General features: G+C 40.4%; 1 protein-coding gene across 2 annotated transcripts in view; it reads left to right on the forward strand.

Moving 5' to 3' along the window:
• plxna2 (plexin A2) overlaps window positions 1–17705 on the forward strand; it is a 225532-nt gene that overhangs the window by 110526 nt on the left and 97301 nt on the right. For both annotated transcript variants that reach the window (XM_088640137.1, XM_088640138.1), the window contains exon 5: window positions 9240–9340. In XM_088640137.1, coding sequence (XP_088496263.1) covers window positions 9240–9340 — 101 coding nt within the window. The remainder of the gene's footprint in view (window positions 1–9239; window positions 9341–17705) is intronic.

Raw genomic sequence — 17705 nt, forward strand, 5'->3', positions numbered from 1 at the left:
CAAAGTTATTCTTGTGGATGTCTTCAAAATCATCAGTGAAATATGATGAGGACACAAATCAAATCTAAGGGGAAGACAAAAATACAAAAGTTTATTAACAGCTATTTACTTGCCAAAATAGCAGTGCCACCTGGTGAGCAAACTATGTAACAGTTTTGGATATTCTACTTTAGAAATCTGAATCATTAATAAACTCCCCCTTACAATTGCTGAGCTACCCACTATTGACAAAATAACCTCTTTTGTCTGCAGTTGTCAGTATCAAAATCACAGTACCCTTAATTCTGAGACCTGTCTCCACCACCACCAAGTCCTTCTGTTTTTTTTTTCCTGCCTCTCTTTCTCTTTCTCTGTCATCTTTCTTTTTCTCTGCCCCACTTCCACTTCCTCTTTGCAAGTGCAATGCATTTCTTCTTGCTTTTTGCGGCTGTGTGCATCTGTCCATCAGGACTCAGAGACAGCCTGGGGCTGCCTCTGCTGGAGCTTCTTTACTGGGAATAAGGCCTGGAGTGACTAAGCTTGCAGCCCTGTCTTCTTCATCAGCACCAAAATAGCACCGAGGCTCTTGTGCAGATCTCCTGCCACACAGCAAGCCAGTGAGATGACTTCCTAGAACAGCAGTGTCTATTGACTCCTTATTACATCAGCTGATTAAAATAGCCAAAACTGTGGTGATGTGTGTTATGAGAGACCTTTTTGAATTAAAAATGCTGATTTGGTTTTTGAAATAATGAACCTGAATATTACTTCTGTGTGAATGGGCAAAAAGGGAGAGATTACGTTTTAATGGAAACTCTCGAGCCTCTGGCATTAATGAATGGGCACGCTGTGGGCACTGTGACAGGGTACACTGAGATACAAGAGCATGAAAAGAAGCACTTCAGTGTGCCGTTACTAGCAGGACCACAGCACAGGGCAGAGTGTTGGTAGCGGCCTAGTTTCTGCTGTGATGCCACTAGGTCGTTTTGTGCCAGGGGGCATGATCTCCCTGCTGAACTCAGAGAAATGTGTTGGCAAGTGTGTGTGTTTTTGTGGCAAGGGTAGGGGGTGGACTGTATTGTGCTCTTTTTTTAGCTTCATAAAAAGGGCTTCTGGCGGTTTGGACTGAGCAGTTTTGCATTGCTAAATCTGCTCGTCTAGGAAAAAGCAGAGTCAACACAAAAACCTTCCTATGGGAGATTCTGTGCCATCACACACTCTTAATATGAGCCCCGGCAGTCACACTTGAGGAAAGGTGAAGCTTCTCAGATTCAAAACTCAGTTCCCGTGGATGAAGCTACAAGTTCTAAAGCAATACTATGCGTCTTTAAATATTTTCTGTCCTCTTTTCAGATATAAAGGACCCTTACAGTTATCTGAATATCTTTTCTTCTCACTAAGGGCTTAATACGTCCACCACAGACTGGAAAGAGTTCTTATTTCTTTGAAGAGTTGTCTTACAAACAGTTAAAACATGAAGAAACACCCACAGTATGTAGGTATCTGCTGCAGTAGGTGATAGACATATACTGTATATACTGTACAGTATACTGTATATCCCTATATTTATAGTATCTTCTTATTAACGGATAGCAGTAGGAGATCTCTTAATAAGGAGATACTGGCTCCAAAGTGAACCTATACTGTTTGTGTGGGAGTTTGCATTGTGCGCTGGAAAATGGTATCCATTACAAAAGCAAATACTGAATGTATGCTTTATTGCAGACATTAAGAGAGGTCAGTGACATAAAAATGAAACAAGGCGGCTGTTCTAGTAGTGACTGGTAAAATTACATTGAAATGCACTGTAGCATAGTAAATTATGTACGTTGCTCTGCCACAATATTTAATTCCACTTTCCTCAATCAATTACATTCCAAAATCAGCACATAGACGCCCTACTGGCAAGTTTCATTTTTTAATCAAATGTTATTTGATTTCATTGCAATGAAAGCACATCATCTTTCAGGCCCTGATTTTCTGTAATTGCATTTACTTCACATTTTAAAGGTCATGTCAATAAGTGGGAAATGCTGTAGTGTTTGTGCTGAATATGTTGTTCTCTTTGTTCAACTCTCATTTCTGGAAAGAAACCTGGTTACTTTGAAACAGAAGGACAACAGATAAAGAAATAGTCATTTTCCTCAGAGTTTTTTTATGGAAAGTACAACCTGTGCTTTTTATTTAATTTCTTAAAATGTAATTTTAAGGACTGTCAGTGTATAGGACTGATTCAAGTATATTCCTAGTCAGAAAAGTTTGTGAGGCCTGTTTGAGACAGATAAAGGAGGAGATGTGACATTGTGGCAAGTGGAACTTTCTGGCTATGGAGCAGAGAATCTAAGTGTGAACTGGTAGATGATCGATGTGTTTAATTCCAGTGACGTGGCCAAGATCTTCCCAGTCCTCCCCACTCTCATTAAAAATAGATTGTACAGCTGAACTGCAGAGCCACTGCCTCTCCCAGTGGTGCCAGCTGTTTATGGCCCATTCCCAGGGTCAGCCTGGGGGGTCAGCACTCCCCTGTCACCATGGCAACGGAAAAATGTGTTCACTTTATGTTTTTGCTGCAGTTACTTTCCTCTGCTGTATATTTCTGTGTGGAAAAGCTGTCTAGAAAGCTGTGGAAAAAACGTCTTTTGTAGTAGTGCCAACTTCTGTCTTTTGACACTCACATTGTACTATAATCATTTTAGTCCCTTGAATTGCAATTCTGTTTTGTTGCTTGAACAAGTATGTACCTTAGAGAGCACTTCTTTCTAAATATACAAAATACAAACATTGTAATAGTGCGCATCTGCTGGCAGTTTTCCAAATTTAGAAATGGATTTTTCAATACATTTTATTCTAATCCATCCATCTGTGTTTTTTCACCCACCTGTTTACTTTTTATTTCTGTGTTCTGTGTGCGTGGTAAAGGTAACATTCTGTCTAAGGTGGCTGTGTTTTTGTTTTGTTGGGATTGCCTTTATGTCCCCCCCGCACCCCTCTCTTCCCAGTGTTATGTCAGTTCTTCCTGACCCAGTGTGTGTGTGTGTGTGGGATGAGGCACACTGTGCCAGAGGGCGCCTCAGTCACCCTGAGCTGATACAGCAGTGCCTGGGGCGAACTTTGCTATGTTAATGATTCCGGGATGTGCTGGAGAGAGCTGCTCTTATTAAAACACCAACAACAAAAAAAATCTGTGCTTTTGCTCTTATTGGCAGAGCACATTCTCATTTTTTTTTTATTTAATTGCATTATTTTTTTACTGGAATACTGTATACATTAGGCATGAAGCAGAAAACTAGTAATTAACCTGGAAGGGCCCTGCCTTGCTCTGACACTGTCAGTCACTGTTGATACAGCAGGCTGTTGACTCTGCTCTGTTCCTGTTTCAGTTTGTCACACTTGTTGTCTAGGTCTGCTGCCCTCCCCCATTCGCTTCACTTTTTCCTGATTTCAAAACTGTAACAACTGGCCCAGCATTCACAGTTAACTCTGTCAAGACCCCCACGATGCACATAAACATACACTGTCCCTTTGAGAACAGCCCCCATTGTGTGGCAGACCACAGCTTCATCTGCCCTGATTGACTGTAGAGCGTGCTGGCCGACAGCTGTATTGTCCCAAAGCCAGAGAGATGCAGCACGGCACTGCTGACGATCGCAATGCACCCTCACAGCTTGCACCACATGCAAAAAAATTGCATAGTCTGCTCTTTCTTCAAGATCATGGTGCTGTCATTTTATCTTAACTTTCTTATCAATGTATTTCTCATCTCTGTATCTATCTGGTTACTTGCAAAGTAAGTTGCCCCATTAAAACAACTGCATTGTGAATGTTGTGTCCTATTGAGCAATACAACGTTACATACAGTATACAGTAGAAATGGAACCTTGGATGAAATCCATGTCAGAGATCATGACCTGTATTTACCTTGCTCAACAGTGCACACGTCTCCTGAGCTCACAGTATCTATACACAGTATGAGTTTCGTGCATCTATCTGTCAGTGTATTTATGTCGCTTAATATGTTTCTTACCGTTACCGTAAATATCTTTAGCTTAGCGAAAGAATTTACACCACAATCCATCTCCCACGCATAAGCATCACCGGTTTATAATTTCCAGAAAACCGTTTAATTGCTTTCTGAATGGGGGGCATGTTTGGCTTGCTTCTGTGAAAATATCAGATCACTGCTATTGTATGGAGAGGTGTCTCTTCCAACTACAATTGTGCTGAGGTTTCAGCAATCGTCTTTACAGGGTGAAAGGTTTTCTGTTGTACGGTGTTGTGCTAATGATGGCTGCCCCTTCTCTGCTTGCCACCTGTTTAGCTGAAACTCTAACAAGTGCTGCCCCATTGCCTGGGCTTATCCCCTCCCTCCAAAGTCCCTTTCTCTTTCCAGGGGAATTTGGAAGGTAATGACCTGAGACACCTGGCTCACTCACGTAACAAAATCAATTGTGACCTCTTCTGCCTGCTCCCTCACAACTAAATATAACTCCCTCAATGTTCCTCTTTGTTTAGAGAGTCCACTCTCCCAGGCTGACTGAAGGGGGGGGTCAGAATAAATATTACCAGTGATAGTGATGTGTGACATTGCTGTGGTGTTTTAGAATAGCTGGGGTTAATGTACTGAATGTACAGTACATAACCTTTTCTGTCTTCTTGGTTGCTGTATTAAAGGTACTGGAGAATGCCATATCTAGCTATTCATGTTTCTTGTCATTAGTTTCTGTTTTCACATAATATACCTCCCTTTCTTTTCAACTTTAAATGACATAATATATTCCTTTTAAAAAATAATCTTTTTTTTACAATTGCTATTAGAGCAGCACTGCTTGACCGCATTTGTTCCTAATGTCATCTCAAGCGTATTCACAAGTAATCGCTAGGATTATGAATGATAGAGGTCTGCAGTGTTCTGTGTTGAAGTTGTAATTCAATTGATCTGTTGATCAGTTGTGAATAGTGCATTGTACTGTAATTAAGTAATAATTGTAGCAATTTCTAATGTTGTGACACATTATAATGTACTTCAGAAATGACGTGGGCCTGTGTTACTGTATATAGTGGTTGTAACCGAAGAATGACAATTGTCTGTACCGTATTGTACTGGAGTTGAAAATGGCGCTTGATGGTGGCCTATATTGCAACTGTGTTGTAACTGAATTTTGGAAAAGATGGTAAGCTTTAATAAAGGATGCCAAATTTGAGTGGCTAAGAGAACCTTTTTCCAGTGATCAGTCGTCAAGAAAAAATCCCCAGCCCTCTTACTGAGTTAATTGATTTTAAAAATCCAATAAAATTCTTATATTTCTGATACCAATAACATAATATTCCAAACAGTACTACTGAGTAAAATACTTAATTGTGGCATCTAAATAACAACTTTTGATTTAAGTTTTTTTGAGATGTGCTTCCTAGGCTTTCTTAGTTTGCTGGGCTGCTGTATATATTTTCAAAACCAGTGCCTGAGAAAACAGAACAGGTGCTTTGAGCACATCAAAGAAATGCAGGCATCAGTGTTGATTGCTATAGGATTGTCGCAGGTTACACATGGTGATGATAGTGATGATAAAAGAAAGAAGAGCTTCCAAAATCATTCGGGGCAGGCTTACACCAGGCACTCAGACATGACTTTCAGAGAGCTGGTAGTCTCAGAGGGAGCAGTATCAGTAAAGGCAAGGCTTTAATGATCCCTCTGTTTGCCGAGTGGTGGAGATTACAAAGGAGCTACGAGTTCTTCTTAGGCACTGATTGAAAATCGTCTGTGCCTTTACATCTCCAATCAACACCATTGTCTTTTGAACACACCCCTCTGAATGAATCTTTTGTTTGTTCAATATTACATTGTAGATTCACGGAATAAGATAAAGAATGTTAAAAGTATGAGGAAAATTGCTCCCTTCCCCAAGACCAACTTGCAGCTTTTTCAAGCAGATTTAGGTCAATTTAGTTTTGCCTTGTACAGTACTTCTTTCATTTCACGTACGTCTGGGAATATGAATGAAACGTACATGTGCATTCATCCTGTGAGGACATGCATCTCCCATTCATTTTTTTTGTCCTGACGTACTGTAGTAGCTGATATATCTCTCATTATGTCATCAGCTTCCCAGGGCTGTTATACTGTATATCCGAGAGTGACAAGAATGTCAACATCAGACTTTGTGAATAATATTTATGTTCCTCCTAATATTTACGTTGACCTGTAGAGCTGACCTGGTTTACAATACACCTACTGTATACTCACCTCTTTTCAGATGGGATCCATGCACCGTTTGAAATAAGATACTAATCCATATTTGCTCATTTCTTATGTGAGACACCTGGACTAGATCACTGGATCAATTAGCTGCTATCTACCAAACTGGTTGGATGTCCTCCACTTGTTGGCAACCTTTCTTGTCTTCTTATTTGTCCTAATGCTTTGTGTGTGTATGCTCCAACTGACCATCCATTCATCTTTTGAGACACTGCAAGCTCTACAAATTCCATGCAAGAGATTTGGTGCCAGCTGTAGACGCATGACATCCTTCACTGCAAGAGGCCTGGCTAACTAATCCCAGCCTTACCCTCTGTGGTTCAGTGCCAGTGTTGCGCAGCCGCATGGAGAATCCCATTGCAGTCAGCCTAGTGATATGATCCAGGCTTCCAACATCTGAATCTCAGAGCTCAACCTGTGCTCCAAGCAAGTGCCTTTACTGGATAAGTGATCAGAGAGTCTCCATTTGTAAATAGTTTGTGGCTGCTGGATATGTTGAAATTGTCATAGTGGCAGAAGTGTTATCAGTTTACGAGCAGTGAGTTTGGGCATTTTTCTGTGGCCTTTTTATGGTGCCATTAATGTTTCACAGTGATGGCCAAGAATGTTATCTTCTCTAGATGATAACATTGCCTGTCATCTTCACTAGAGTCCTCGCGATGGGCAGCCACAGCAGTTCGAGTGACACCACTGGGCCTGTGTGGAGGACATCGTACCCAGCCTGCTCTCAGAGCACACTCACGGCTCTGCGGTTTCCGCACTGCCTGTCATTAGACTGACGGATCAGTTGTCCTGCAAAGGTGGAGGAATAAAAGGGCTCAAAAAAATAGTTCCAGACTGCCAGACACAGCCGTTTGAAAGCGTGTGTTTTTGCTTTGTTCCTCAGCATTGTAATTCCTCTGCTTGACAACAAATGATTAAAAAACAAAAGCAGCAACCGCACACAGACACAAACACACTGAAACGCAAGCACAAAACCAGGAGACTTAGGGTACAGCAAGCATCTGCTTTTAATCGGCTTTCAGCACAGTACGTGTGCAGGAGATTGATTAGCACAGGTTATCATTTAGCTCTGTTTTACCACGTAAAGCAACTCCAAAAGTGCATTTACAGGTGAACCCTAAAAGATGGTAGGGAGAATCACAAACAGCAAACTGGCCAAATCACCCAGGCACATCAGTACAAGAACACAACGAAATTACTTCAGGCAAGTCAGACAGCAACAGTAATCAATAATGATAATGATGGTTTGAAAATATTTTATCCTCTGCCTGTGGTGCAAATGATTCCTTCTCTTTTAATTCCTGATATCTTTGAAGTTTCCTCTGCAAGTTTGTAAAAACAATCACGCTATAAAATTGTTTCACAGCAGTGTAATTAGTATAGAGATTTTAATTTTACTGGAAAAGCAGGAAATGGTTCTTTTAATGCATATTATAATATAAAATTACATAGGCAAATTTAACTAATGGATTAGGTGCTTGCTGAACTTCAAGATCTTTAAAAATGGTTTTGCTCTGGTATATAATTACAGAGTTTAAACAGAAAATTGATTTTTGATACGAGATGTTGTATATTCCTCTTGCTTTAATGAAATGTATTTTAAACCGGCACAGCATATTAAGATACCACGGATAAATACCTATTGATGTTAATACCCTGCCAAGAGTTTTCAACATGGTGTCCTTTGACTTTCAAAACCATTCACTTTCTTAGATGCATTTGATTCAAATGTGTCTGTTGTCGTGAAAGGCCAACGATGGCACCCTGCACTTACAGGGTGCTTGCTTTGTGGCAGCGTCTGTACAGTCCCCTTGTTTGCTTGTGAGCATGTGCACTGTACCTGACTCACAAAGGAGCTGTCATGGTGAAGAGCTCCATTGACCAACTGTGCCTCAGCTGTTGACACCCCTGTTGGGGTTAGAAAGATATAAGGCGGTGAAAGTCTGGCAGTTGTTGAGTTTCACTAGCACGTGCATCTGTCATTCACACCGTTTTTACAAGCAACGAGAAACTTTCGCATTCTGTGATGGAGCACAAATCTGTAGTTTATTGGGAACAGTTGATTGAACTGCAGCAAGTAAGGTGGAGCTGCTGTTAGGATTATGCATGCAGTTGTTCTAATGTCTTTTGCAAATGTTTGCACAACTTTCACAAATAGTGCATCAACATTCCTTTTGGATCTTGAAAACCCAACAGTTTCTAATGCAATAATATCTAATAATATGTACACATTTGTTAATTATTTTTAGACTCTTTGATGCTTTTCACCAAATTATTTGCTATTTTTAACTGCAGATTAGGTGTATGTCCTGTATACAGTATGTATGGAATAATGACAGTTGTATTGTGTCCGACCATCAAGCATCATTCAACAAATCAGTCTTTAATCACCTGCCTGAACAGTTTCTTATCATTGGTTATGGAATCTTTCAACCTGAATATCTTATATTAACCTGACTGTTAATCTAATCTAAAGTTAAATCAACATTCCAATGAAGCAGTGAAATTTCATGTTTGCCAACATTTTTAAGAATAAAAAGAGCAGAACATAACCTGATACAGCTATAAAGGTAACTGTTCTGAATGTGACAGCTTGGCTTCTGGGGTGGGATCTGGCCTGTGGCCTAACAGAACGTCTAGGTGAACCGTGGCCATGTGTGTGTGTGTGAAGTGCATTGATTGTGAGTGTGTGTTGTAAAGTGTGTTAGTATGTGAGGGTGTTGTAATGTGTGCAGACCGTGTGTGTGTGTTATAAAGTGTATTGACTGTGAGTGTGTGCTGAGTGTGCTGACTGTGATTGTGTGTTGTAGAGTGTGCTGACTGTGAGTGTGTGTTGTAAAGTGTGCTGGCTGTGAGTGTGTGATGTAGAGTGTGCTGGCAGTGATTGTGTGCTGTGAAGTGTGCTGTAAAGCATCTTCTGTGAGTGAGTGCTGGCTCAGTGAGCCTGTAGTAAAGTGCAGTCTGACTCGTGTGTTGTAATATTTGTGTGGATTGTGTGTTCCAGGTGACACGGGTCCCGATCGAGTCATGTGAACAGTACTCCACCTGTGGAGAGTGCCTGAGCTCTGGGGATCCCCACTGCGGCTGGTGTGTGCTGCACAACATGTGAGTCCACTGTTTATTGCTTTTACTGGCTTGGCTTTCTTTCAGCCTCTATCTTCTATCCTGACTGTTAATGCTCTGCTGTCTTTACTCTCTTTATACTCAAAGTCTTTACTCCCTCCTCTCTCTTTATATGCTACTGTCGTTACTGACTCTACTCTCTTTATACACCTAAGACTTTTTCTACTTGCTTTTTATATTCTATGACTCTATGCTCTTTATACTTCCGTGTCTTTACTTTCTTTCCTTTTTAGATACCATCTTTACTCTCTCTACTCTGTTTAGCAGGCAAAGGGGTCAGTGGTCAGAATATTCTAGGAGCTGTTTTGGTTGGCAGTGAAATGAGTTGGTCTGGATTTAGTTTTTGCATGTGACTTCTTCACTGTGTTGGGGTTGCATAGCGTAGTGGAAGCCCTTAGTTTCATAACTGACAGGTTATGGGGTGGACTCCCTTCTACAGACACTGCTGGCATACCCCTGAGCAAGGTCCTTTACCCCAGTGGCTCCAGTCCATCCAGCTGTATGAGTGAGAATCAGTACTGCTGGGGGCTGATCCCTATGATGGACGTGTCCCATCTGTGGGAGAGTTCATTGCTCCCCTCAATGCTGCAGACCCCAGGAAGAGCTCTGGCCTCATGAGCTGCTGTGGCTTTAGCATTGACTACATATCTAGCTTTTCATCTAGACTAGGAGTGTCCAGTCCTGGACCTGGAAGGCTAGTGACTCTGCAGGTTGTCATGGTGTCTTTGAAGCAGCAGTGCCTGAAAGACTGGGAGAAGCTGTTAAAATGGTCCATTTAAGTCAGTTGTCACCTGGATTATCTAATTATGAGCTGAGTTGGAATAAAACCCTGAAGACACACTGTCCATCCAGGACTAGGATTCGACACCCCTTTGTTAACTCTGTTGCAAAGAAGCACCTTTCACCATATCCAGGTCATGAGATTAGCAGCTGGGAAAGATGGCATAGATTTTGGCTGTGAACTAATCATGGAAGAGATGACCATCCTAAATATCTCAGGTTATGACATAATGACTGTAAAGGCATGACTGTAAAGTGCCTTGAGGTGATAGAATAAAACCCTACACCTAAAAATAAAGATATCCTGAGGGCACAGTTCTGTTGCTTTATTACACACCATGCTTAGGATGGAGACAGGGTGTGTTGCCTCCTACTAACTGTAATGCAACATGAGCAGAGCTCTAGAGCAGAAAGCAGGACTGAGCAACACAGGACTCTGTCTAGAACAAGAACTGTGCAGAACCTAAGACAGGTCTCGTCTGGGAGAAGTGTCTTCTGTCTGTGTGAAGTGGCAGTTATTAGAATAACATGTAGCACTATCACAGCAATAAGAGCAGGACTCCCTCACTGTGCTCTCCGTGACACTCTCGAACAGGATCAAAACACAGTGAGCACTAAGAGACAGAGCGCCCCCTGGCAGGGAATCTCTGGCATTTCAGCAGCAACAACTGGCTTTGGTATTGTGTACAGTCAAGTATCAAACTGCATATATGAAATTAGTTGTTTTGAATGAAATCTTTTGTTGTGTTTACACACAAGAGGTAAAATGAGGTTAGAGTTTAAAAAGCACATGCTCACATTTAAATCTATAAGAACACTGTCCAGTATCCTGACACCTTTACTTAGAACACCTTCACTAAGCTCTGCACCCATGCTGTTCTGCATCTTGTGCCGAAGTGCTCTGGAGATGGTGTTCAGAACAGCTGCAGTCTGTATTTTAGAATGCTACAGGAGCATGCTACCAATATCAATGATGACTTAATGATATGATTTTCTTTTCTTTTTTTCTGTTTGCTCATTTTCTCAAAAGCAGTCGGGGCCCTTCTTATTAAGACTTATTCTTTGCAGAATCAACATCCACAGACACTTGAGATGGTTCAGTTGCCACACATAAACACAACATCTTTGATCACCATCTCTTGCCGAGAAACATGATTGAGATTTTTTTTTCCCTAAACAACCTTTTTTGTTGGAGTGCAATTGAAACGTTTCGCGCAAGGTGGGTAATTAGTAACATGACAGCTTATTAGACATTCTCAGCGATCAGAATTGACGGATAGTTTGGAGATGTAGTGTCTTTCCTTTTCAGGACTGCGTGATTTTAAACTCCTTTAATTACCAGCAGCTGGCGTTCATTTCGTGAAAGCCTCAAGACAGGGAGAAAGCACTCCTTGATGCCACATACTTAGTCAAACAAAGGCAGTCTCTGGTTTGATTGTGGTTCAAAAGAACTATATTGTAAGTGTACTTAAATCACACTGGCATAGAGTCTGTACTGCTGTGCCACAGGAAATTATACTGCAATGCAATTCTCCTTCTTAGGCTATTGCCAGTGTTGTCAGGATAGATACAGCATCTTTTTTTCCAAATTATATGGTGGAGGTTAAATCCTAAAGACGAAAACTGTACAATGGTCTCCAGTAAGTTTTCAAAAAGGTTCCTATCAGGTTTATAAAGATAAACTGCAAAGTCTGTGGTATCTTCAGACAGGGTTTTTGTCTCCAAGTCTCTCGTTTTTTCTGTAAGGTCCAATTTCTTTGGTTCCAATTTCTAAAGGTTTGAATACTTTTATTGCTAGATGTATTTATTACATTTAAAGTTTTCATCCTGAAAATTCAGTCTGTGATTGAAAAGACACCCTTGATTCAAGAGGGGAGTAAATTTAAAAATCATGAGGTTCTAAGTAAAGCGAAAAATCAAAGAATGGCCAAATAACAAAAAGACCAATTAATTAATTAGGGCTTGGTTTGAATGAAAAAAAAAAACCTCTGCCTTGTAGAATGCTTTGTTGTTAAAGCGTAAAAAAGAAGAGAAATTCCCTGGAAATGAACTGAATTTGTGGCCTGCCCTACTGTTCCACAGCAAAGACGTAGAAACAGTTGGGGGGTTGGTAATTCAACTTTGTCAGCTGACTGGAGTGAGAAAAGAGTCTGATGTAGGAGTAGGTCACGCTTTGCTTTCATTTGCAATTTGATTTTAATATGGGGAAAATAGGCTTTGAAGAAAAAAATATATAACAGACTGCATCTAATACATACTAAAAATCGAATATATACTGTACTTTTGAAGAACGTAACCCTAAGGAGCTATCAGTCCAGCAAATGTTTGGAGTTGCAAAGTAATTTGGTAATTTGTACTGAACATTGCCTCCAGGTACTGTGTATATTGAAATGTGTCGGAATCTCAGATGGTCTCAGGTACCTGTAAGGTATGAGTCATGCTTCAGGCTTCCATCCTTAGGGAAAAAAAATATTTTCTTGATATGAAATACTTAGGAGCTTTGAGCAGGTTTGGGCAGTGCTCTTGCAAATTCTTTTAAAAAGTAAAATATACAGTAATACTGTAGTGTAAATAAAAAAAAATCTGAAATTAAAAATAAGAAGCCTCTTTTCACTCACTGTATAGGGTTATTAGCTCTCTTGTTTCAAGAGGAAATAGAGCAAAGCGACATTTAAAGAGCAGCCAATTTCTTAGTCACAACTACATCAACAAATCAATGTAATTAGTTTAAATGCAGTGAAATAATTTGTCCATTCTGCTGGCAGTCCTTCTTAAGTGATCCTATTACCCTTCAGGATTACATTTACCAATCTCACTTGGGAGGTATTTTAAAGAAATGTGCAGATGAATTTAAGAGAATCATTTGTCAGCATCTCTTTTCTTTACCCCTTTGACAAACATCTGCACTCCATTTAAGGCTACTTTGCTGTCAAATATAATGCCTCTGAGTTATCAGTAGAAAATGTAGACAATAGCATGCATTATATTTCAGACAGGGTGGAGTGGTGTACATTCACTGATGGGTTTGTTGAGTACAAATCCATTTGGGAGTTTGTTCTCTGTGGCCCATATTGACAATACTCATATACCCACATGTCCTAATGTGACAGCAGTCATTAGCATATAAGCAAGAGCATTAGGGCAGTAACACTGGCTTCAGGGGTGCCACCTATTGATAACGTGTGCATTGAAACAGCAGGACAGGGTGACATCAGCGGTCCACTGGGGATCTGGCATCATCAACATGTACAAAATCTAAACCCTCTCTACAAAACAGTGCAAAGAAGAGTCTCACTTCATCTGATTGAGTTCTAACAGATTAATGATCACACATAGAAGTGTTCAGACTCTCATTAGTTCAAGGTATTGTATAATAAAATCAATCATTTTTGTTACAATGTATGTATAATTCTTTACATGTTCCGTTATGTAAACTGGATAATTCTGCATTTTTTTAAATCCCCCCCCCATACATTTTCAAATTGCAGAAAGAAAGAAGGTAGATCTTCAGTAGAGCAATTCCTCAGCATTGTTTAATTCATGCTATAGATCTGAGACGGGTCAGGTTTTGATCCAGTTATTGCATTACTCGTAAGCCTCTTATTATTAAACCAATTTAGCTCCTTATTAGAAGAATCCTGTTAAGCTGTCTCCAGCTCCTTCACACCACTGTAGCCCACACATGTCTGCAGTATTGAGCTGCTTCCTCCAGGTGCTAGATTTCACAAATTCGTGGGTTTGTCTATAAAGCGGCAGTGTTGAAGGGACCATGCTGAAAGGCTATAGAAATACTGTTTGCTCTATAGTTCACATACTGTATGTTTCCCAATCATAATGAAGGCTGAATGTGTAATAATAAGTGATATTATTTAGAGCAGTAGTTTCAGGGTACCCTTTTCCATAGAAGGGAGTCTATTTTGGGCCCATATGTGATATAGGGTCGTATACCGCGTGCATATTTTCATTTAGGGACAACTACATATTGATTCCTTTCTGGAAAATAGAGAGAAGAAACACAAAGTTTGGGCTGTTGAAAAGACCACACATTGCATTTCTTCTTTCTGCCTTTCAGTGTGGAATTCACCTTTAGTCCTTCCTTTTGCGGGCAACACACAATGACACAGCTCCCTCTCAAATATTTTTATTTTGTGTACATCATGTAAATCATCGTTTGTACAATTTTTACCAAGATACGGAGATAGAAAGAAACATACCTGTACTGCTGCTCTGGGATCAGCTCAGAAAAGGGCCATCAGATACATTTTTTGGCTTAAAGGAATGTCTTGTGCTAAAAGAACTGGGCCCTTTTAAAATACCAGACTTTAACAGAGAAAACTACAGTACAAAGGGACCGGGTTCGAGTATTCATATTCCTCAAAGGCACTGACAAAATCAGCCCAGCAGACTTCTTCAGATTCACCAGAGAAACATAAACCAGAGGACACAAACAAATAATATGTGGAAGTGGGTTTAAAACTGAAAACGGGCAGCAGTTCTTAACACTAGGGCTTGTGTGGCTCCCATGTCTCCAGGTTAATGGTGTTCATCCTCTAGATGCTGGAGAAGAAGGAATGGTATAGGGCTGCATTGAGATAAAACTTCGCAACATAGGACACACCATAGCTGAGGATACCCAGAGTCCCTAGTCCATGTAAATCCAAATTCAGTGAAGCTTTTACTGTATTTGCAGTTTTTTTTGTCCTGCTTACTCGCCAGTTTGAAGTTGTCAGTCATGGCCTTCTCTAGAGCTTGCAGTGGTTGTTGAATCAGTGGAAACTGTGCTTGTGCCGGGCTCCTGCTTATGTCTTTTTTTTTCCTTTGCCATTGGAGTCAAAACTAACACGTTTTAACTGAAGCCACATGTCAACAGCAGCTTGTAAGCCAAGAAGACACTAGCCATTATATTATATGATTTCTGATTCGTCATACACAAGGTATGTTACTCTGTCTTTCACATGAACTAGTAATACTTCAAAATATAGTACACTTTAATCGGGGCACTGAAAAGAGCGCCCTGATTTGCTGGGAAAAACACCTGCAGGAACAGAGGCGAGATGAGCAATAAAATTAGAAAACTGCTGTTAAACTCACCACAAAATAAAATAAAATTAGTTATCAGCAGTCCAATGACAAACTTTAGTTTTATTATTAAGTATTCTACAGACTGCAGCAACCACCGCACAGGTTTCAGTTACAGAGAGAGAGGGAAGCAGTCTGGGACAGCATCCAGAAGTGAATTCTGTAGGATATTGTGTAACATTTTCAACTGAACGCTCTGATGGCTGAGACTACTTCATGACAGCTAGTTAACAGCCTTAGGAGAGTGTCTGTGAGAGAAGAGATGCGATAGGTCTGCTGACCTGCCTTCTGTTTTAACAAAGCCTTCAAAGCTCTTAAACTCCTCTATAATCTCATTTTAAACTACCCCATATAAACATGTACAGTATATTCTATATTTTTGCTAACATGGTCAAGTCTACAGTCTCTCCTGAATCCTTGTGCCTGTAATATAATGTCCTGTGATCTGCTGTCCATGCGGTGCCATGCAGTTAAAGTCAGTGAACACTCCATGGTGCCATGCTTTGTGAACATACCACCAGGACGTCACAGAACCAACCAGGCAGCAGAAAGGAGCTTGTGGTGTGTGTCATATTGCTCCCTGTTCTTCATAAATCCTGTTCTAGTCAGAATTATGGAAAAACTGTTACATTCTCCTCTCTTCTGAGTAACAAACACTGCCACTCTGTGGTCAGACTAAGAAATGCACCAGGTGCTCCATGTACCTTTGTCTCAGGAAATGAGATGGAAGTTCTTATCTACTTCTTTCCAGTAGTGTTAGAGAGAATTAAAAGTGTCTTACAGTTATCACCCTGGCTGCTCAAGTTAATATTACAGGCTGACGGAGGTCTGTTCAACTTATTCTCACTATTGGGTAGCAGGCAGAGATTCTCATGAATTGGGGATTTGTAAAGTTTATTTGTTGCCTCTCACTTGAAAGCTGGAAAAAGAAAAATATGCCAGCTGCATTTATCAGCTATTTTGGAAGACATTTCCTGAAAAACATATCAAATCCAACCCCGGATTCAGAATAAAAATGAGCTGGGATTAATATAAAGACTGTGCATTTTGGTTTGATTTTACTTTTTTTTACACACTATTTTTTTGTTTTGTTTTATATTGTCACCCCATGCTGAATTATTAGTTCAGCATGAGATTTCTGGAGAGTGACACAGGTGAGCAGGAAACATTATTGGATTTTAATGGACTGCTACAGGAGGAGAATTGCAGCTGTAAGTATGTTTTTTACATTGCATCCAACAACAAAATGATATAGTTCCTGATTTAAAAGCTGTTGTTATGGCTTCGGCAGTTGAGAGATCTAATCTGTTGCCCAGTTATATTTAGTTATTACTGATAGCAGGGTTTTTGGATTGTTGGAAATAGGTGGACTTCTCTACAAAAAAAAAGCACAAACCAAGCAGTTGGCACTGTACTGCCCAGTAGAGGTATTGGTTTGCCATGGATGCATTCCCAGTTTGCTGTATACCGAAGACAAGCAGTTTCGTACAGCTGCAGCTTTAATCTGCCTGGGAAAGAAAGAGACATGACCATGCTCCTCCAACATTTCCACCTGCAAAGCCATTCATCATTTAACACACTTCAGGCTCCACACCACCTAAAAGGTGAGTTTGAGCCAACTCAAATAGCAGCTTCTCTCTCTCTGTTGTTGCCCACCCAGTTACAGAAATAAGCAATTACAATTACATTGATAAATCAGCCACAAGGGCCCTGGCCGATTAATCAATTTTAGAAATCCCAGTACCAGTCACCTAGTGACGTGACCCAGCCTTGAACTAGTAACATCTGGACCATTAAGTATAACCTGCACAGCCTACAAGCAGTGTACTGCTACTGCCACATTACGATCCCCATCATCCTCTCATTTTGAAACAAATTTCTCACATGAAGGTTTAAGATTCACATACAGTATGAAATGGTGTCAAATGGCACATTAAGACAGATAACATAGTGAGAATTACCTGAGATTGGTTTTAAAAATGTATAAGGACAGGATTCTACATGGCTGGTAGAAAAAAAAAGAAGACAAACCATGTTTCTTGGAGCTGTTGTTAACTGAACTGAGATTAGTGCCAGTAGTTGGGTTTTTTTTCCCAACACAAACCATTGCTGTTCAATCAAAGCTGTGCCTCATTCCCCCACGCATCACATTTGAATAAATGCTCATGCACTTTTCAGGAAACAGCCCTCAGTAAATCATTTGAAATACTGAATCATGCAGTGTAAAAAAGGCTATTAGTTGATATTTGGGACAACATACTGTAGCTTGGCATATATTTGAAGACCCAGCACAGGGTTATTTAGGAATCTGACTGATGTTTGTAATGGAGAGCCTCTGTTCTGGCCAGGCTGGATAAATCCAATATTTATTTAAATACATCTAGATTTATTGAAACAGGCCAGCAAATTGAAATGTAGGGTCGCTTGACAAGACGATTTGCATGCGATTGCGGCGGAATGACAGAAAGTAACAGGCAGCGGTAATTTG

This window comes from Lepisosteus platostomus, chromosome 7 (assembly GCF_059453375.1).
Source record: "Lepisosteus platostomus isolate fLepPlt1 chromosome 7, fLepPlt1.hap1, whole genome shotgun sequence".
Classification (NCBI taxonomy): Eukaryota; Metazoa; Chordata; class Actinopteri; order Semionotiformes; family Lepisosteidae; genus Lepisosteus; species Lepisosteus platostomus.